We start from the raw sequence: 22,993 nt of genomic DNA on the forward strand, positions 1-22,993 counted from the left end.
ACCCTTTCAAATAAATAAATAAATAAATAAACCGTAGCATAACTTGACACGCCAGCTTGGACCTTAAGCCCTGACACTGAAGTGCAAAATTTATTTAATGGATGTGCGCATCTGATCAGGTAAAAAGCCGTCACTCAAAGTGCAACACAGTCAATGGCTGAAGTGGGCTGAAACATGGGCCGTTCTGTATGCTGTTGTGGGCAGATGTACATTGTGAATGACAAATGCACAGACTAATGAAAGGGGCTCACCCAAAGCCCCCATAAGTATTTATATATGTGTAATTTGTATTTATTAATATCTTTGATTACATAAGGTAATTAAAAAACTCAAGCTGCCTCCAAGCTAGACCTAAAATGTGCTTTCTTCCACACACTTGCGCCCACTTTACAGGAACAAGAGGAAGAGAAGCACCCAGTGAATTGCGATCAGATTTTCAAGAGGTATGATGCATATTTCCATCGAAGGAGCTTAGATTAATTGTATTTTTATATGTATTACTAGGCCTAAAACTTGAATGAATTTGACTATCTGGTTAGCTAAGGAGCTGAGACCAAGCACCAGCATCACTGCCCCTCCATAACAGTTTGTGTTTAATCCTTGATTGTCACTTCCTGTACAGACTACAAATTGGCACAGAAGAGAAGGAGGAAGGCGCGAAGGGGCGACAGATAATGAGTTGGTAATGATGCCATTTCTACCCCCTAAGAGACTTCAGAGGGTTTCTGGGAACAGAAAGATGGAGTGCTTTCTGGGTGATTAAAGGAGACAAGGGGCACTGGTTTAGTAAAGCGCATGATTGGCAAACTTCTTCCTGCCAGTCTCTAGTCACTAGGAAGGAAAGTGATGAGGGACTGCCTGGAAGCACCATACCCACATTCATGAGGTGCAGTAGTGTCCTAACTACAGCCTCTCTATGCCATGGGGCATATGGGACAGACGGTCTGCTCGTTAAGTTTGTGAGTATATGCAAAAAAACATATTTTCTAAAACCTAATATTCAAAAAAAGGACAGAAAAATTTACTGAAGAACCAGGTTCATCCTGGACAATAAGTTGGCAAATTTGTTGGAGCTGTTACAAGTGGGGAAATGTGCAAGCTACACAGAACTAGTGGCATCTGTGTAACAGCCTCAAATTGATAGTTGATCTTGACAATACAAAACCAAATTTAACTTCTGAAAAGTCTGGGACGTATAGTGGGATTTCTGAGGACTTGAGAAGTGAATAGAGCACACAGACCTCAAGCAAGAGTGCGGGGTGGTGAATGAAAGAGGACCATATGAGCCGGAGAAATCAGAGAGCCATAAGTGAACTGGGAATTTGAGTGGACTGGATGAGCTGCAAATATGAGTGAAATGGGTAAGATAGGAAAATGAGCGGACTGGGTGAATTGGGAACCTGTGCAAATTCAATGGAGCCGGGACCGTGAACAAAGTCAACCAGGTGGCGCCATGAGTGAGCATGTGTGGATTCACCCAACTGGGACCATGAGTAGACCAGGTGAGCTGGGACTTGTGCGGACTCAGGGAGCTGGGGACGCAAGCAGGGGAAACAAGGAACATACCAATAATCTATACCCTGAAGTAGCAATATCTACTATGAGATAACGCTAAAGAATTACAAATGCAGCAGACAGACAACTTCTGCACCTAAAGTTTTGAGACCACATCTCACCTGTTTGAAGGCTCTATATTGACTGCCTCTAGTCAAAAGATCCAACTTCAAACTACTTGCGAAATGCACAAGGAAATAACTTTAAAATAACAAACATGCTTACAGGTGAAACTTAAGGAATACTTCCAAACAAGGATGCTGTGCTCCTGATTGGCCCTGTAACTAACAGTTCCACAATATAGTAAGAAAACTGTTGGTGGTACTTCATTCTCCATCCAAACTACAAAACTATGGAATTCATTGTCCGCAAAGATACAGACTCCTGTACATCATATGGACTTTAGAAGGATGCTAAAAACAAGGTTATTCCCTTCTTAAAAATAGGAAAATGATCTCAATATCAACAGGAATTGTGGACTTGGTGGAACATTGAGAAACTTAAAGGATCACATATTCATGACCATGACCTAAAAATTATGGTGTCATAGAACATTATATCTAACACATCATCGACAAACAAGGAATACTAGGTTACCTCTGGAAACGAGAATGAAGTCTTGCCCTATTTACAGACATCTAGTGGACACCCCAACAGCACCAATGAAATTTAGACAACTTTTAGTTCTAACCATTTGAAGGACACAGCCCTGTAATTATATATAAAAAAAATCAATAAAAATTGTCTACTTGTACTTGTTTTCCTTGGCATGACACATCATGTGGGCCACCACTAAAATATGCATGTGTTGCCTTAAAGGCATATTTTATACCCCTATAACCGATTCCTGGTTAGTCATAGTCTCCTTCTGTCCTGTACTGCTTGAACTCCCAAACTGAAACCTAGCAATCCCTTCCCATCAGGCCTGTATAAGCATTACCGGTAATAAGTGTAACTGTATTCGCTAACAACACTACGGCCATCCAATAACACTGTGTACAACAACCAAACCCTACAATAATACACATTCGATACTATACCGCGTGTCGTCTATTCCCTTTCATCAAGGAGAAACAATCAGGGGTTCAAATCAGTATATATTTAATATCAGCATCAATAAAAATCAAACAACTACGATTCCTCCAGACTAGAAACTGCGTGCAACTTATCAGTACGCCTACTCTAGTTACATTTTGCATAGTATCCATGTAACTATCGCACTAGCACTACAAGCGAATTCTGGGCTCCATGGTATAGCGAGCTACCTGTTGGCAAAGTGCTTCAACACACTGGCAGAGGGTAATAAGTGCTACATAAATCTACAATACAATACAGTGTGTAGACTGGGTGAGCTGGGCACACGAGTAGGTGGGGTGAATTGGAAACATGGAAGCCTAGTGAGCAGGGTGAACGTGGGGGTAGAGTCAATAACCTGTGGACATGAGAAGACTGGGAGTGGGACATGAGTGAACTGAATGAATACGGGACAGAGGCAGATGAGTGAGCTAGGGACACGAATAGAATGGGTCAGCTGCGTAATAAACGAATGCCACTATATTGAAGCATATAACCTCACTCAACAATAATATCCCATCCACTACACCGCCCACCACAACATCCCAAGGCAAGTACATAATTACTGTTCTTAACTCCACCTATACTTATCTTGTGAGGTAAGTACATGATTACTATTCTTACCCCTCGTCTATACTTACCTTGCAATGTAGTGATTTGGTCAATGGAATGAATCTAAAATTATTGACGCACTTTACGTATGCACTGTTGTGGGATTATACCTCTTACGCACATTCACTGAGGTTGGATCTCTTCATTTTTTATCAGTAACTATGCCCTTCATCAACTATCATTTTCGATTGTATTTAATGTTTATCCTGATCGTCCAGTCTGTTCAACTACACTATGGGGTCCATTAGGAGGACGGGCAGACTTTGCCCGCCCGTCATCCCATCGTAAATCGGGACCGCCCGCCATAAGGGCGGGGGTCCCGGGGGTGCCATTAGGATGTGCCCGCCACAGTGGCAGGCACATCATGTATTTTCAGCATTGTGGTGAGCGGTGCTCTCTGCACCGCCCGCCACAATGCTGAAAATGCACTTTCACATTGTCATTTGCAAAGCGGCAGGCACCGCACAGTGCCTGCCGCTTTGCAAATGACAATGAAGGGGGGCACCACAGGTACCCCCCATGTGCACCCCCCACCTATACTTCACTCTGGGGGCCCGCAGGGGGCCCCAGAGTGAAGACCGCTTGCCTTTCCGTGGCGGCAGCGCCGCCGCGGAAAGGCACTGAACACCACACATCATAATATGTCTGGCGGTGTCTATTAGACACCGCCACCATATTATTCCTTTTCCGCCCCGGCCGCAAGGCGACTGGGGCGGAAAAGTGGCGGGCAGTGTTTCCCTCCTTTGTGGTCCCCCCCGCCATTGTAATGTGGCGGGGGGAAAGGGTGGCGGGTGGGCATTTATGTCGGGCGGATCGCCACCGCCACCATGGCGGTGGCGATCCGCCCGACATCGTAATGGACCCCTATGTGTCTAATGGAGACAGAAAAAAGCAATCGCACTTACACCCTCTGCTAACCCCACAGACACAAAGAAAATGATTTTCAAACTCTACAAAGAATCTGGAAGCCGCTGAACATGGATATACACATTCCGAAGGTAAAAAAATAAAATAATTTTAATAATTAAAAAAGCAGCAGCTAATCTCTTGCTGGCAAAAATACCCTATGCCCCATAGCCATGTCGAGGAGAAGGTGTGGCAAGACTACCTGAGGAGACATGAACAAAATGGGAACAGCAGACATTACTCCTAACACCAGTAGCCTCCCGGTTGTGATTATTAGCAATGTTTCAGATGCACCAGAAACAGAGAACCCACAAGATGTCTGAAACTAAATAATGAGTGAATCCCTCTCATGCGTTTCACCCGGGTGTCTTTTTTGCATCAAGACCATTTGCTTATATAGCTGGGATCCCTTTCCCCTTCCACGTGGATGCGCAAATGGCACCACCACATGAAGGTGGACGTCTGCACAGCTAGCATCGCAGGCCCAGATTTGTTTGCACAGGGATCAGAATTATGAGTTGTGTGTATCACATTATCGCAATTACCCCCGTATTGAGACCGTCGTGATAATCCATCGGAAATTTACTGGAGGGGTTGGGTCCTGGGAGTGAAAGCCTGGGCACAGTACATGACTGAAAAAAGACCAAGTGTTGATAACCAGGACATAACGATGCAAACTGATCCAATGTGGACATCAGCAGGCTTCTTCCAACATCATGTACCAAATAGTACACATTTGCAATATGTAAGATAAGGCAAAGCAGTATCCTGGTGAAAATTAGCACTCCCTGAGCAGTTAGGTAGTCGATCCTCTGGTAATGTACACATGAAAAAACTCCTGGCAGTGCATTATCATAGTATTTTACTTGAGAACTAGCAGCCCGTCCCGACATTGTCCGGGAGCAGTCAGGCTTCTGGGCCCCCGCCCGCCCCGACGTTGTCTCAGGCTTCAGGGCCCCCGCCCGCCCCGACGTTGTCCGTGGGTCCCCCGGAGCGCACCCGCCACTTTCAAGGCCCCCAATGAGCCGCACATGGGCCGCTTCACCTACCTCAGCCGCCGCTCCTCCCCGCCTGTCCGCCGCTCCTCACCACCTGTCCGCCGCTCCTCACTGCTCCTTCCCGCCTGTCCGCCGCTCCTCCCCACTCTCATGTCCGCCGCTCCTCCTCGCGCTCCTGTACGCCGCTCCTCCCCGCGCTCCTGATGTCAGCACGCACGTCGCGGCTGGCGCTACTTCCAAGGGACTACTTTTTTTTATCGTAAATATTTTAAAGAACGTATAATATATTTTTTTATATAGCCTATGTCCATCTGCAGACCCTGACAATTACAACGATGTATCGGGTGTTTGGATTGGTGCTGTGGTTCCTGAGTTTACCCGCCTCAAAGGTTCAAAGTTCTCTCTTTATAATAGTAGTATTCATAAAGCATGAGGCACTCTACATGAAGATGGGGACATGCTGGGAAGCCCATTAAAACTAGGCCTGGTTTAATAAAGTATGTTTCTAGTATAAGACTGTTAAAACTAAGAAATTGTCTTAGGATTGTCTTTCGTGATTTAAGACAGTCCGGATACTTTTTGTTGTTGTTGCTTAAGACAGTGTTAAGATTGCCTGAAGTCAGACAAAATCAGGAGCAATGTAGGCCAAGGTTTCTAGGCTTTAAAACAGATTTAAGACAGGGACAAACTGAAGTGAACCAGTGTCACTCAATTGCTTAACTTTCCTCTTTGTTGCTCCTTCTATTATTGCACGTGACCCAGATTTGAATGTTGAGGTGAAGGAAACCCTATAAAATCAGAGGAACCAATTAACTTTTATGCCTCTTCTAAAGTCTATCTCACAATTTCATATCTGTTTTCAGATTGGTGTGATGTGGGGGCCAACCTTTCTTTTTTCAGGGAGAACGTGCTCACCCCGTCCATTTCTGGTAGACACAAAATTGATATTGGGATCAGGGAAATTACAACTCAGTGAGGAGGATGCAAAGTGCCACCTAGGTAAAAGATAACATGTGAATGTATGTCTGCAACTGTGTGGCTGAAGTTCCCTTTTCTTTCTGCTCTGCTATTATAGGATGCGATTCTCACTCAATCTTCTTTGCAGCAAGGATGAGGGCTCATGCTAAATAAAGTAAGGTTGCGTTAGGCAGCTGCCTTAGGACAGCACCAGACTTGGCCACAAGACACCATCAAATTGTAAAACTGTTCTAAAAATAGGGCAGTGAACAGTATGTACATCCAAATTAGAGAAGGCCAATCCTAACGTTATCAAAGGCGCACCTTTTTACAAAACCTTAACATAACAGAACACTGTGAATATATCACTGTTGTCCAAGAAGGTTCACGCAAAATAAAGCTGTCGACGTTTCGACCCAGGGTTAAATGTAGGCAAGTGGGGTCCTTACAGTAGGGCCTTCATCAGGACCAAATAGGGGGCACCCTTGGGTCACCGCTGCAGGCAGTGAAGAGATGGGTATATATATATGGGCACTCAGGCTCCAAAGTTATTAGCAAACATTGCAATTACCCAGCCATAGGACATTCATGTCAGCCACCTCAGAACCTGGGCACTGCGCGGGACACAAGTCTCGTCAGTGGGTGCGTTGACCTAGGGAGTTGTCTTCCTGGTTTGAAACCAGTGACATGTGCACAATTCGCTAAACTCTGCACCACACCTGGGTGCTACTTCATCCTTTTTCCTCCCAATAATCTAAAAAGAACTTTCCAAAATAGAAAACAAGCAGGTCTAGAGGTCTGTCAAAGAAAAAAGAAGACGTGGGCAGTTACACCCTCCCCCGCTGGACGAAGGGCTCACGGATGCTTTGGAAGTAAGAATACAAACTGTGGGGCATATTATCAACAGAGGCGATAAAATTATCGCTTGCTTTATCGGCAGAAAACTGCCGCTAAAGCCGCTTTTGCGGCAGAAAACTGCCGCAAAAGCGGCTTTAGCGGCAGTTTTCTGCCGATAAAGCAAGCGATAATTATATCGCCTCTGTTGATAATATGCCCCTGTGTTCGCTGACGGATGGCGTGGGCGACATGGCATTAGAACAGCAGGTCATGGCGGTGGCGAGAGAGTTCTATTTTCGATGTCATATTTGGAGAAGGTCACTGCTGTCGCTAAAACTATCTTGGAGCCTGAGGAAAAGGTGAAGTTAAGAATGAACTACGCAAAAATGTCTCGCATAATTCAAAAGAGTAAACTTTATAAAATATCACTCATTCGATCAACAGCGAGTGCGAAATCCACTGAGCTTTCGTATGATATTGTCACGTTAAGATTAGACACTCAGGGGCATATTAGCAAGAAACTCGTTACAATTATCGCCGTTTTAGCAGCAGGAAACTGCCGCTAAAACGGCGATAATGGGCTTGCTAATATGCGTTATAGAATTCCAATAGAAGCCCACGTTAAATGTGCAGGACATCTAACCTGGGCTTCTATCGGAATTCTATAACGCATATTAGCAAGCCCATTATCGCCGTTTTAGCGGCAGTTCCCTGCCGCTAAAACGGCGATAATTTTAACGAGTTTCTTGCTAATATGCCCCTCAGTTCTCCGAAGAGGACACTTTCTGCTGAACCATGTCCCTGGATTCAAGCCTGTGACCACCAGGATCTCTACAAGGGTAGTTGAAACCACTGAGCTGTCCTACAGGGTTGGAATTTGTGAGCAGCAGGGTGCTCAGATATCTCAACAGCTGGAGCGTTAACCCAAAGAGCTGTCATACAAGCTTAGTATGAGACAGATATATCAAATTAGTGAATTGAGCACTTCACGTCACCGCCTGAAAATGGAACCCGTGAAGGACACCAGTAATAGGTCCATGCTCCATGGGAGGGCAAACATGGTAGCGGACGTAAAGCCCATGGAAGTGAATAAATCAGAGTGACAATGCAGTCAACCAATCAATGGTAAGCAATGGACACGCTCTAAGCCCGCTGGAAGCTAACAATATGTCTCATTAGGCAAGACCTACAACAGACTTTGAAATGGGTTCCTAATGGACCTTGTGTTCATGCTCTTACCTTTACAGGCAAAAACCCTGATTTCGCAACAATGAATGTAAAAAAACATTACGGTAATCCATACCATTTAAAAATCCCTTATGTGCATTTCATGTTTTTTTAAATCTTGCATTCCCTAAGAGTATTTGATTTTTACAGATGTGGTTTTTATTGGTACATATGACACTTGATTAGCAGATACAGTGACAAGAATTGCCTTCAGGTGTCTGGGCAAATTCAGATTGAGGGTGGGTATTTATGATGGGGTATGATTGAGAGGTCTGGAGCGGAGGCTGAAAGCAGTGCGAACTTCTTACTGTGCTTGTTAGTGGATCATAAAGGTATTCAGACTACATGCACATCCAGTCCCTGGCCTCTCTGCAGAATGCACAAAGCGAAGGTGTCATTTGTTCCATTCATCACTGTGTTTTTACGAGAAAGTGTGGGAAATAAGTACACAACTTTCAAAATATTGACAGTACTGAAGAAAAAGAAAATACAGTCCTTGTAAGTGAGAGGGTAGTTAAAAAGACATAAAAAGAGCTACACTAGGGCTTTAAGTGAGCCGGGTCCATACGGGTCTCAGACCCAGTAGTAAGACAAATAGGACATTGAAATGCATCCTTTTAGGGCCTAGTATTCATGCCCTTAACTTTACAGGCAAAAACACTCATCGATTTCCGAATGCTAAGTGTAAGAAATGTTGAGGTAAACCATGTCATTCCTGTTGATATTGTACATGCTTTACTTAATCTTGCATTCCTTAAGAGTGCTTGCTTTTTCCAGGAAGTTGTTTTACAGTATTTCTTTTCAGGCAGCATATTACTCTTGTATAGTGCACACTTTAAACTGAGTCTTATCTCGATGTTTATAATGGGCCACGACTGGATTGAAGTCAGTGTGAATTTCTCTCAGTGCCTGTTAGTTGGTCAAAAATGTGTTCAAAATACATTCAGTTATAATCCTTGGCCACTCTGCAAAGTGCACAGAGTAGAGGTCACCTATGCCAGTTGCAGTTGTGATTCTATGCATGTGTGTTGGTAGGGTGGCACTGTGCGAATTTTAGTTTACATGTTTAGGCCAACCCCTTAATTAATCAGGCCATGCCCCTTTTGAGGACCACCCTCCCCTTTTTTCATCCCACTTCAAGCCCTGAGCAACTCCAAGAAGAGAAGAGTAAAAAGGCAGTGCTAAAGAGGAAAGAGGTGGCATGTGAGAGATGAAGCAGGAGGATGTTCAAAAAAGCTGTGCAGCGTAAATGGGTTCAAACATCTACCAGAGAGTAAGTAACAGCAGAGTAAAGTGGCGTGAAGGAGACAATAGGATTGTTTGGGGCACTCCTAAAACAACTATCCCTCCCACAGACTTTAGAAAAGTTTAACCCACAGTTTCATATTTTGAGAATGAGTGTAAACATTTTCAGTTCTAATTATTCACACCAAAATATTGTCGCTACTCACATATTTAATACTGCTAAAAAGCATTGTCAGAGCCAATAGATCTTGTTTTAGGCGTATATCCATTGTTGTGTTAGTCATCTTGATGCAAAACCAGGAAACTCACAAAGGAACCCATAAACTCCTCAAGTGGCACACTGTGTAAATCACAGGCATTCAATTTACATGTTAAGCCAATCCCTTAAACAGGCCACGCCCCTTGAAAGGACTGCTGCACTTTTTGACCATGCCTCTTTTAGAGCCCCCCACACCCATTTGTTTATCCCACTTAAAGCACTGTGGGTAAGAGTACCATTATTCAAGCTCCAAGAAACAGCTCAGTGCATAGGGAGCACTGCATCACTGTACAATATAGATCTGAGAAATATTATTGCAGAGGGGGCGCCACACAAAACTATCTCAACTAGACAGAACTGTCATGATTGACTCCTCTGGCTCTGTGCCAGCCTGGGCCCAAGAGTTTTAAAGTACAATTATATCTCACAATTACAGATATTTATTTCAAAAAGTTTAGGTATGGTTTTAAAATGTATAATTTACATATTTTTGCCATGACTGTAAATTAATTGTTACCCATCGCAGGCCTATAAAAAAATAAAAAAAATACCATCATGCCATATAAAATATACACAATGGAACACAACTGGTTAGTATGTTCCCATAATGCCAACTTGTGTTCTGGCAGAAGACACACCAACATATTCAACTCATATCTGTGACTGTGGGATGAATGTTTGATTTGTTCAGCATTCCGCCCATAATCTGTTCTTTTTGCATTTGTCACCCTAAGTGGGAACGGTATGCCCAGGCGTGGGTCCTGTGCTTGCTATGCCACTAGATTCAAGCTAGCCTGGCTGATGAGGGAAGATTCCCCGAAACCGGTCACAGGATGCTTGTTTCGGGTCCAGGGAGGACCTGACCTGGCAGTTCGGGTTAGACTGTTCCCAAGGGGAGCAGGATCAAGAATAATTTGCCTATGGCTGAGTCTAAACTGGAATGGCATGGTGTGCAAAAAACAAAGAATTCAACCCAGATCTGTGACTGGGGTGAAGGTTTTATTTCCTCAGCATTTTGTCCATCAACTGTTCTTTTTGCATTATCCAGGGTTCTGGTGGCATCTACTAAATCACCATCAAATTATAAGTCATGTCTTGATATAGATAAAAATTGCAATTAGCAATGTCAGTAAAGTGTATGTACTAATAAATATATATTTAGTAGCAAAATCTGACTTCCAAATCTTAAATCCTGACTAAATACAGGAGCCAGCAGGAAATGAGGGGGATCCAGTCGAATCCCAGATCCAGCAGCTATTACTGTGCCGGGCTCAAGATCCTGGCTGGCCCCAGTGAAATATGCTGAATTTGTGAGAGGGATTTCTTATTTTAACTTCAAGCAGGGCCCAACACAAAGGCCTCACATAAATGGCCATCGGCCCTCTTTTTGTTAAAGTCTTATCCTGCCTGGGTGCTTCCTGCAGCCTCTCACCTAGTTGCAAATGCAATGGAGGGTAACAAAGCCACTCTGCTTGTTATCACTTCTCAAGTACTTAAAAGGAAGCATGATTTAGAGGAAGGTTTTTGACATTGTTCAACCCTTTTACATAACAGATATGCATGTCCTGTAAGTATGTTACATGTATCGTATGAAAAATTATACAAATATGGATTTGCATAGCACCTACTAATTATTTTTATATAATTTATTTTATAGTGCTACTCCTTCCATTGCAGGCATCAACGTGATTTGTATCACACACACATATTATACAGAGACAATCATTCATATAAGCGTGTAAAGTGATGTACAGGATATTTACATAATACAATAGGAGTTACACAGGGTAGGAGTCACATACTGGTAGACTTTACACTTTAAGAGTGCTTGGTCTGGAGAAACCCAAAGTCAGTATATAAAACGTTAACGTAATGGTTGAGGTTATCTGAACAAATAAGATTTTACTAAAACCCCAAGCAACCCTTTATAGCAACATTAGAATAATGGAAGGCTTACAAAAAGGTTTTAAACCTTTGCCTTGAAGTTTGCGTGCATCTCTTTAATACTGGTTCACAGCTCACAGTGCAATACTGGAACTATTGTAGCTTTTAAACCGCTAGAGGTATCTTACCGTTAATATTATCGCCTGAAAATTGCTGGTCATACACATATCTCTGCAGCAGGTGCCTTAACCCCCATAAAATATTTTAAAATGTTGCCCATTTGTGCCCAAAAAAGTAAGCCAGAACAGACTTACATTCACATTTGATGTGTTGCAATTTCTTAGTGGCATAGTTTTTAAAAGTTAAATGTGTAAATTAATGGTAAGACTTCTCTTTTTATGACTGTCTCTTGTGACTCCACCTCCTATCTGCCGCCACACCTTCATGCACAAATTATGGGATACAAAAGTATTTTTTTCTCATTTCCAACATTGAATACAAGATATCTACAAGTGACTCAATCAGTTTATGTATAACCTATAACACTATATGGCTTATATGACCATAATTTACAGTTACTTAATGGACATCCATAGGCATGGGTGAGCCAGCATTTAAACAAGTAGAGCTAAGAAAGAGCTGAGGGTCTGGCTTTGCTCTAAGAGCTCATGTACAAGCTGAGTCCTGAAAATTTTGGCTATGTAAATCATGCAGCAAACATTATGAAAAACTATAATAAAGCCTTTTCAAAATTCAAAAAAGAGCATTTCTTTAATATGCGGGAGTATTTCACCTAAGTATATCAGATTATATCACTGCATTGATAAACATTTTTGTAAAGTGTTATTTTGTAGTCATCGTAGTTAGAAACATTCATGCCCCCACCTGACAACAATGCCATCAGTGAACTAAAAAGCTATTATTTATTAGGTCTCGACCTGGCGAAAGCAGCGCATGCGCTGCTCTCTTCATATGAGGGCTTCTTGGAATCAATACAGATTCCAAAGCTCTCGGAGGCGAAGTTGTAGCCCCGCCCATCTTGTTAATTGGTTAGCGTCATCTTACATGCAAAACGCTGGCTTCTGATTGTAAAGGAGGCTTCTTAGTCCCGCCTTATTGCCGCCTTGTCTCCTTTTGGCCCCGCCTATCGGGATTGGATCGTTTACCAGCGGCGTGACACTCTCTCCTTCATTTGTCCCCACGCACTTTTTTCTTCTCACTCGGCTTTGGCAAAGTCTGCCGCATGTTTATTTTCGCATCACTCTTTCACTTAAAGTGAAAGCGCGATGCGGAAATAAACACGTGGCTGCCTTTGCGGTACCGTGCTTGTTTTTAAAGCACCGCTCGCAGGCTTAGAATGCTGCAAAACTTTTAAAACCACCACGCGCAGGTTTACAGTGTTGCTTTACAGGTTAGTTATAATTTTAAAACCACAGCTCGCAAGCTTAGAGTACCGCATAACAGGGTTATTTTTAAAATCCAAACCACTGCTCGCAAGGTAGGGGTGCTGCTTTACAAGTTTGTTATATTTTTAAAACCAAGTTTCACAAGCATAGAGTGTCGCATAAATTATGCTAATACGTGAAAGAGTAACATCCACAGCAACAAAACTGTTCTATTTTCAAACCGCAGCTCTGAGACTTTGCGTGCCGCATAAATTATGCAAATACCTAAAAGAATTACTTCCACAGTTATAAGATTGTACTATTTTTAAAGTTGCAGCTTTCAAACTTTGCGTGCGCATAAATGATGCAATTACTTGAAAGAGCAACATCCACAGCTACAGGAATGTTCTATTTTCAAAAGCAGCTTGCTTGGTTAGCTTGCTGCATAAATTATGCACAATGTCAGGAACACGTCAGGAACCTCTAGGTAGTTCCCTTTTGTTATAAGTAGAACCCTGTTCCTTCTCAATGTGCACAGTCTCTGGGAGAAGGAACAGAGAACTATCAGGGCTCCCCCGGCCTGTCTTTTGCAGTGGGAGACAGCGTGTGTTCTTAGGGGGTGTTAGCATTGCATTTGAGTGAGGACCCCTATATTAGGCTCAAATATGGCGCCCAGAGAGTACATTGAATAGAAAGCAGCTTTTACACTGCTCGTGTGCGGGTGCGCACACTACGTGCACAAATATCGGCGCATGTTTGTGGGTATCTGGACTTTTGTCTTTGTGTCTATGTATCTCTGTGTGTCTACATAGCCTGCTATTTGCCGAAAAAGCGCTTCAACACCTCATCAGGGGTTGCAAGCGCTATATAAATGCTCAAAACCCCTCAAAACACGTATCTGCGCCAACTAAGGACTTTGTATCTCCATTACCACCTATACCAGTCGCTCCCGCCAATATCTGCAGCCTTTGAGAGAGGGCGGGGTTATCAAGGCCAGGGGGCACCCCCCGAAGAGTGCCCTCAGCAGGCAACGGAGACTTTAACATCCTGAGGGATGCAGTGACCGGCGGGAGAGAGAACCACCGGCACCGGGCGAACAACGTACGAACTGGAGGCAAAGAACAAACACACATGCATGCATGGGCAGAGAACCGCCTCGTGCCAATGTCTGCATGGGAGCAGACGTTCAATTCCACGCCGCATTCTTTAGACCTCATTTTGCAGTTCGCCTGCATGGACGGTGCCCGCACTCCCTGCAGAGCTTGTTAACTGATGTGCCGGTAAGCCACGGGCTGCCACACACTGCCAAGATTCAGCAGAGCGACTTCTTGCATTGGAAACTAAAACCATCTCCCGCATGTTATCACCTTTCCCTTCTAAATAACCTAACACTCAAACTGTGAGCTCCAAAAGCCGCAGTGGAGGTACGGGACCAAGCATTGAAAATGCAATAGGTCTCGCCTTTGATTAAGTTAAAGTCATTTGCTTTGCTAATAGTATAGTATAGCAAAGCAAATGGCTTTAACTTAATGAAAGGCGAGACCTATTGCATTTTAATGCTTGTTTATGTATATGGTATTTCTGTCAAAAGACACAGAAATGTTGGACGGATTGCGGAAAAAATCAAACATTTACCTCCAGTCAAGAGATCACAGGTTGGACCTGTCCAACCTGAACTGCCAATCCTCCCTGACCAGAAACAAACATCCTGGGACTGGTTTTGGGGTATCACCCCTTATCAGCCAGGCTAGCTTTAATCCAGTAGTATAGTGATCCTGGGACCCACATCTCTGGGCATACCGGCGCACTTAGGGCGAGGAAGCAAAAGACACACAAATAGGCCGAATACGGACAGAAATGATGGGACTATTGCTCACCATTCCACCCCAGTTTAGACCCAGCAATTTGCAAATCAGGCATGGTGAGCAAAAAAAACTATGGATTTAGGCACAGATCTCTGTACTGTGGGGTGAATGTTTGACATTGTGCAGCATTCCATCCATCAATTGTTCTTTTTGCATTTGTCACCACGAGTTGGATGGGTATGCCCAGTCGTGCGTCCCTATGCTCTCCGTGCCACTGGAGTCAAGCTAGCCTGGCTGAAGAGGGCTGATACCTCCGAAACCGGTCCCATGATGCTTGTTTTCGGTCCAGGGAGAACCTGGCCTGGCAGTTCAGCCTAGACTGTTCCCAGGCAGAGCAGGGTCAAGACTGATTCGCATATGGCCGGGAACAAACTGGAATGGCATGGGGAGCAAAAAAAAGCACGATGGATTTAAGCCCAGATCTCTGTACTGGGGTGAATGTATGACATTGTTCAGCATTCCATCCATCAATTGTTCTTTCTGCATATGGTATTTCTATGGTGCCAAAATGCAGCAGAGCACTGTGCCTGTCTGTTATCATACGCTTCCTACATGTGGCCTTGATTCTTATTATAAATGGAGCAACATTGTAGTCTATTAAATCAAACACGAGAGATATTTGATGATGCAGAAAAGGATGAATTAAAACATTGGCCTACGACCACACAACTTACACAAGCAAGGAAGACGGGACTGAGACCAGTTTTTGTGGTTTCACATTGTACAGTTTCTGTTTAGCCACCTGATAGATGCCTTATTCTCCTGTTTCACATCAAAGGTTCACTTCTGCGTGCCACTCTTGACGCAGGACGTTACAGCGTGAGTGGCAGCCGGAAGACACGTGAAAGCTCGGCTGCTTTGGGGCTCGAGGGTCCAAGAAAACCACGAGCTGCGCTAAAGCCGGGCCCCTGGATCGAGCCTTAATGGCTCGCCTAACTAGTTATCTATCCATCGGCTAGCACCTCCTTGTGGGGAGAACTTGATAATTGGCCCCATTTGGTGATAACGCATCAGCGCAAAGCCCCAGGGCCTGGTTCAACGGATTCCTAGAAAAACTCACAGCCTTCCATTCTCCTAAGAAAACGACAGGTTTTAATGATTTTCTGTGTTTGGAAAAAGTATGTGAAAAAAAGCACCCTCAAAGCTCTTTGGCTTATAACCAAAAAGGTTATTGCTTCTGTACCAACAAGTCAAAACAGGCATGCTGACAGGCTTCACCTCGAGTGTTCACATAAGCGGCACACCCGAGCTGCGTCCCTGCACGCTCCACAAATTATAATTTCTTGGTCCCCGGGACTGGGTTGGGCTGTTCCCCGGGACCCCACCCCGCGCCCGCCTCCACATTATACGTCTGCGGGGCGCTTTCCGTGTTGGAAAAGCGCGCATGCGTGACAAGGCGGATGGTGACGCACCAAGCGACCCATAATAAGCATGTCACAAACATGACAGTAATAAGAGAGCACAGGTAATTATATCACTTCAGGCCTAACAGGAGGGCGGTGTGCACGAGACGCAGTCTGAAAGCGAAACCTGCAAGAAGGGGCGCTTCAGTTCGAGGCTCATATAGTATGGGTAGCGAATGCGCGTTATGTCACGTGGTGCATGCTCCTGGGAATTCAAACTAACCTGTTTGTTGCACATGGCTTCTACTGGACCCCGTTATGGTATATGGGGCCAGGACTTTATATGTGTACGACATAGAAATGAAAACACAAACCCAGCTCTTCTTACAGAGATTCAACGGAAGCCAATAGATGCCATCAGGCATCACTAAATAATCCTGGTAAACAACTGGAAGCAATTCAAATTGTCCACATGGTAGTTCGTTACACGATAAAACAAGCATATGCAAAGCAATAAAAGGTCCGGTGTTAGCAGCCAGCCTTTTGGCTTTGTCAATGTTGTTTTTCTTATGCTATGTTTTTTGCAGAACATCATTGTTGTATCTTCGTCAGTCTAAAATAATATTGGGTAACACAAATATGATTTTAAGCCTCAAAAGGCACACAGTGCCATAATACTTCCTGGCACTAAATGGAACTACTTTGTGTGCGGATGTGCTCCCTGGCACTGAATGGAACTACTTTGTGTGCGGATGTGCTCCCTGGCACTGAATGGAACTACTTTGTGTGCGGATGTGCTTCCTGGCACTGAATGGAACTACTTTGTGTGCGGATGTTTTTCCTGGCACTGAATGGAACTACTTTGTGTGCGAATGTGCTTCCTGGCACTGATTGGAACTACTTTGTGTGCGGATGTGCTCCTTGTGGAAGGATAGAATGCAGTTGCTCACAGTCAAGTTAGCCAAAGGCGGAAGTGAGGCTGGCCCATTGCCCTATGCTACAGTGATTAGAAGGAAAATGTGAATGAGGCAATAACAGACCAATGGATGAAGAGAGCTGGCTGAAAGCCTGCATAAGTAATTTATACATAAAATTGAAGTAAAATCAAAATGTTTTGGCTAACACTAGATCTAAAAACATATGCCAGTAACCACATCTAGAAGAGGCCATGTGTAATTTCGCCTACTGTCACGTTTAACGACATAATTAATATCTAGAAGAAGCTGTGTATGCAAGTCAAGAACTCTAATGTACACCAGAGAAGCCTTCTTCAGCCCCACCACTGGTGATGCGGTGACAAGCTCTTGAACGTCTTCACCACTTGCCTATCATGTTTTATAGCACACAATCCGTATTGTGATGGCAATACTGTGCCTTTAGTAGTCGGTGCCTTTCCATTACCACTCTTTTTAGACAAATGTGCACCTATGACAGCAGAAGCAACACAGAAGACAGCTTTCTTCAAAGTCGAAACCCACCACTGAGAACGTGGCCCTGGATTTCTACCTTCATGGAGACCACAAAGGCGCAGCATTAGTGGAACACTTTCAACCGCTAAGACAACAATGTCAGGACCACTCGCCATCTCCAAAAGGGGAGCAGACCACTTCCCAGATTCTGGACATCACTATGAAACAATATGCTACCCTTCCCCCAACGTGTGGTTTGGAACCGACTTTGACCTTGTGAGATGAGGGCTGAACCCCAACACCGCAAGGCAGTATTTCTAGTTAGGCACATACTTGCTGAACTTCTTGAGTTCCGTCACAAACTCACATAATAAGCTCCTTATACCGTGCTATGCTTCATTCGGATGGCATTATTTATTCTGATGGTATGTTATGTTATTTGTATTTATTAAGCGCTAACTAATACCCGAAGGTGTCCTGGCGCTATGAGAAGACCTACTGATAGGTGCGTTTCTATAGTTTTGACCCCCTGGTTCAACTGAAAAGTGCCCTGATACAGAATAGGTCTCAATGGAATATTAGTACATTTAAAGTATGAAATAATTATATACAATAAGAACCAACCACCCCCTTCAATTACCATTAGAGATCAGAGTCCTACCTTCTCCAACCCCTTAAGCTACAATCTCTTAGTGATACAATAGATGGTGAATACAGGTCTGCAAAGTAAATTCACAGGGGCACAGTGGGCACTAAACAGCGCACTCAAATAACATAATAAAACCAGGGACGTTTGTGGTAATTACTTCGCCTGATATCCCTCTACTGCTTTAGGCAGATTAAGGGGGTTACATGTTTGTTCCCTTGCTCCCCAATAACAGATTTTTTGGAGCTTAGCTTGTGATGGTGGCTGCAAGTGGTGGGCACTTGTTATTAGGGACTGGAAAATATTTTAATCATTAGGCTTTGACACTAAGGCACCGATTATAAGTCTGGTGGTACACGGACCGCCAGACTCGCTGGGGAGTGGCAGTCTCCCGAATGCCCTGTTAGGAGTCGGGCGGTTGAACCACCACAGCCCCACTGGCAGGGAATCGCTAATATGCTTGGCGGGACTGCGGCGGTCACGACAAGCATATGGATGCCTCTACACTGCCAGGGAACGGGGTTCCCTGGTGGCTGCGATGGGTCTGTGGAGGTCCGACCGCCGGACTCCTGATAGGGCGTTTGGGAAACTGCCCCACCCCGCTAGCCTGGCGGTCCATGGACTACCAGACTCGTAATCAGGGCCTTGGTAATGAGCAGAAGGCAGAAGAGGAAGAAAGAGAAAGCTTTGAAAACTATAAAAAAGAGACAAAGCTGTTATGCAAAGAAGGTACAAGAGTGAGACTAAGAGGTAGGGTGTGTAGGTTGATGGAAGAGGCATGAGTTTGGAATCAAACTAGGCAACCGTGGTATTTTGGGGGAACATCCTTTACGACGCGGATGTTACCCCGCGCTACCATTACGACGCGTCTCTTACAACGCAAGTCGTAACCACGACTTGCGCTGGAGGGCGCTCAAGGACAAGGAATAGTTCATTTACTATTCCAACACCTTCCCTACTATCCACGGGGACTGGTGTTGGAATAGTAAATTAAACTATTCCTAAGTCCGCACCCTACAGCGCAAGTCGTGGTAACGACTTGCGCTGTAAAACACGCGTTGTAACGGTACGCGTGGTAATAGCCGCGTCGTACCGTCATACATCCGTATTTTGCAAGCCACAGCACCAGAAAGGAACTGCTGGGGAAATCTTTGGACACTGCACTTATTTTTATTTTATTATCTTTGAAACAAATTAAGCACTGATTACTGCCCTCCCACGGAGCATTTAAGCAGGCCTCATTCCAACTTTGTGATTCCATTACTAGTCAAATGAGTGTCTATAAAATACACCCAACCAGTTCAATGAATTTCCGTAGAAAGTTTAAGCTGAACGAGCACCTCGGTGTTAAGAGACCCTCGCTACAAATGAGAGGTTTGTGACCTCTCCGAGACAGCCAGGTAGGAGCTTCTATCATAACTTTAGGGAGGCGACAGCACAGCTCAGAAGCACTCCTCAGCGGGGGCAGCTCTGGGCACACTGCAAGCACAGAACCCTGGGCAGATCGTCCCCACCGGAAATGTAAGTTTCATTGTAATTTTATTTTTTCATCGAAATTGGCACATTCACGATGCTTGGTAAACTAAACCGCTGCATGGTTCATCTATATATATATATATATGAACCCACCGCCACGCGGTCTCCCTAACACAAACTTTATTTATTCACATATCGTGCACTTCTGTGCCCCATTTCGGCAGCAACAACCGCGTGCCCGTCGACATTCGGTGGTGAAACAACTACCTGTGTTGCTGTACTCGCCCCTCCTCAAATCTTGCCTCCTTCAGCCTCGTGTCATGCCCTCCACTTAAGAGTTTTCTACCTCTGGAAAAACAACGCTGTGTTTATTTTTAGTTTCCAAAGCAGGGCATGTCACTCCTCCGGAGGGGTTGGCGGGAGCAATGTGGTTTTTAACGCCCGTGTGCTGCTAGAAGAGCAAAGTCCCCCCCCCCCCCCCCCCCCCCCCCACACACACACACGCCAACCCAGTGGTCGCTGGTAAAAAAGAAAGAATGAAGGTAGGGGGATACTACGGCACACGCACCGTGTGCCGAAGCAAGTGAAAGTTCGTGACAGAGCCAAGGCACTTGTTTAACGCTATCCGACAAATCAAGTTGCCTCTAGGCGCTATCAGAAAACTCAAGGTCTAGTTTGCACGGATCAAGGACGAACAGTAAATAAATTATCGGCTGTGGAAATCAAGGATTTGCATTTGAATCCTAGTTATCCCATTTGATCGCTCAGTGTGATCCTGTGCATATCATGCAACATCTATACTCCATTCACTCATATGTGTTATTGGAAACACTTAGAAATCCCAGTTTAGTGCTATATGAATGAATGGCTAGTTGAATACAAAGATCTCACCTTTATCCTCGATCATGTTAAACTTCTGAACCTCCTTAGCGAAGTACTCGTCCTCGGGGGTCTCGTGGGTTTGGGGGGTCTGCGTCTCCTGGATAAGCTCCAGGGTGCTGTTGTAAAGCACCATGACTTCCTCGGGAACCGGGGCGACGTCGTCCTCCACCTCGGGGGGCTTGTCCAGCTTCAGCTTGCTGAGGATCTGGCCGCGGATGGCTTCGATGCGCTTCCGTTTCACCATCTCCATGTCCACGGTCTGGCAGGTGGAGAGCGCCAGGGCCACCGAGAGGCAGTGCAAGAGCAACAGGAGCAGCAGCAGCGCCCGGGAGACCGCCATGCCAGCTCCGGCGGGGCGTCTGTCGGTGTCTGATGGAAGCCCAGCACGAGGGGTGTCTGTCAGTCACCGCAAGGTCAATGTCACTGAATGAAGACAGAAGGCCGGACAGGCCAGCCGGGCAAGCGGGCAATTCCCCGGTAGGCTGGAGCCCCGGGAGGCCAGAATTGACACTTGGATGAAGCACGCGCAGTGTCTAAGAGTGACAACCTAAGCCAATCGCACTCAACATGGATGACTAACAGGTCAAGTCCACCAAGCCTTATGTCTGTCTACAACTGTCCAAACCCACCACGTGCCTGCTCCTGACACCCAACCTCTGTGACTATCTAGCCCGTCATACACAAGGTAGATGACTGAATATGTAAGTACTGTCTGACCGTCTACAACTAACAGTCCCAACACCCTTGGGTTGATTTATCAAGTGCAAATCGCGAAACCGCTACATCTACGGAAGCCTAAGATGATCAAACACGCTTAAGTCCACGAAAGCAAGGAGTAAAAGTGTCCTGCAATGGCAACCCCAACCCAAGAAGCTCTGCAGCCCCTCAGCCCAAGGAGGCTAAAACACCAGCCAGAGCAATCTCAAAATCTGTTCGACTTCTGGGGCAAGAAATTAAAAAGACCAAAAAGTAACAACATATGAAGTGAATCAATTCTATCGGGTTAGTCGTGGGATGTCACATGGAGGGCATCCTGGGCTGGGGCGTCAACAAGAAAGCAAGTGTGTGTGTGTGACCCCTATGCATATCCCTCGCCTGGAGACTTCCTGTATGTCAGCGATCGCCTGTCAGTTTCAGCGCCCCCACTGAAGGCAACAGAGTGTGGTCAACAGCGCCGCGGGCGGACCCGGTCAATAGTTGCTGAAGACCGCGTTGGACGGCCGATGGAGCTGTCTAAGAGCGCCGCAGCCTGTTTCCGTGAGTCCTTGGGGGGCAGGTGGGGGCATTTCCGGGTCTGTTTATGCTCCGATGGGCGCACCCCCGGCGGGGTCTGGTAGAGTTGAGCCTCTGGGTCTGTGCAGATGGAGGGTGGAGGGACAGCCGTCCGCGGCCCGGGACACACAGACTCACTCCTTCCCTCGCTGGAGGAGTCGTGCAAGAAGCTGTAATTTGCAGAGCCCCAGGCGCCGGTCCTGCCTGCTGCTACACGCACCCCGCCACTGCCGCCTGCACACTCTCCGCAGCAGAGTTTAAGTTATTCTTCGCCTCTCCCCCTCCTCCCCGCTCCGGGGCCGAGCTCCACCCAGGAAGTGCGGGGGCAATGTGTGAAACGCTGCAGAGCGCACCGCAGCCGGATGGCCAGCTACTACAGCACTGTCAGTGAGTGCGGAGGCGAGCTGCTGCAGGTGGACCCTCTCTGCCCCTGGGCTCACTCTATGCTGGCGGATCTATCTATCTATCCATCCATCCATCCATCCATCCATCTATCCATCCATCCATTCATTCATTCATTCATCCATCCATCCATCCATCTCTCTCTCTATCTCTATCACCGAGTCGTTTTCTTTTTAGCACTCTTTCCCTATAGAACTTTTCTCCTCCTCTAAATGTAAGCCTTTCTCCATTTCTCTTCCTTTATCTCTCTCTCCCTTTATTTAGTTTTGGTTTATTTTTTTCTAAACCGTTCTTTAATATTGTCCCTCGCCCTTTCCCACCTGTCATTCGTTTTTCACGTGTACCTTGTCTTTAGTTACATCTTACCTCAAATTTTCGTCTCTCGGGCCATTCTCTTGTATAGTCACATGGTCGATTGTTTCTTCCTACTATCATCTCTCTTGTATTTTATTGTCTCTTAAATCTCCCTTACTTCGCGCCCTGGGGCTTATTTACAAGCCCTTGAGCGCCGGTGCGTCACTTTTAATATGGGAAAGGGGCTTGTAAATACCCTCCTCACCCCCATTGTTTGTCTTTTGTCTCCTCTCTAGCCCTACCATCATAATCTCACACTTATCACCTTTTGCCTCCTCTTTTCACTGTCTCTCATTTCTCTAATCTTTCTCCTGTTTTCTCTCACAGATTTCTTTGTCTCCTTCTTCTGTCTGTTCTCCGCTTCTCTCTTCTCTTCTCTTCTCTCCTCCTTCCTTCTCTCTTTCTC

At 45.3% G+C, this 22,993-nt stretch overlaps 1 protein-coding gene across 1 annotated transcript in view; it reads right to left on the reverse strand.

Moving 5' to 3' along the window:
• The window catches only part of TGFB1 (transforming growth factor beta 1), a 140,483-nt gene extending 118,393 nt beyond the window's left edge, over positions 1–22,090 (reverse strand). The window contains exon 1 of the mRNA XM_078661058.1: positions 20,569–22,090. Coding sequence (XP_078517184.1) covers positions 20,569–20,899 — 331 coding nt within the window. The 5' untranslated portion in view covers positions 20,900–22,090. The remainder of the gene's footprint in view (positions 1–20,568) is intronic.
• Between the last annotated feature and the right edge of the window lie 903 nt (positions 22,091–22,993).

Source organism: Lissotriton helveticus, chromosome 9 (assembly GCF_964261635.1).
Source record: "Lissotriton helveticus chromosome 9, aLisHel1.1, whole genome shotgun sequence".
NCBI lineage: Eukaryota > Metazoa > Chordata > Amphibia > Caudata > Salamandridae > Lissotriton > Lissotriton helveticus.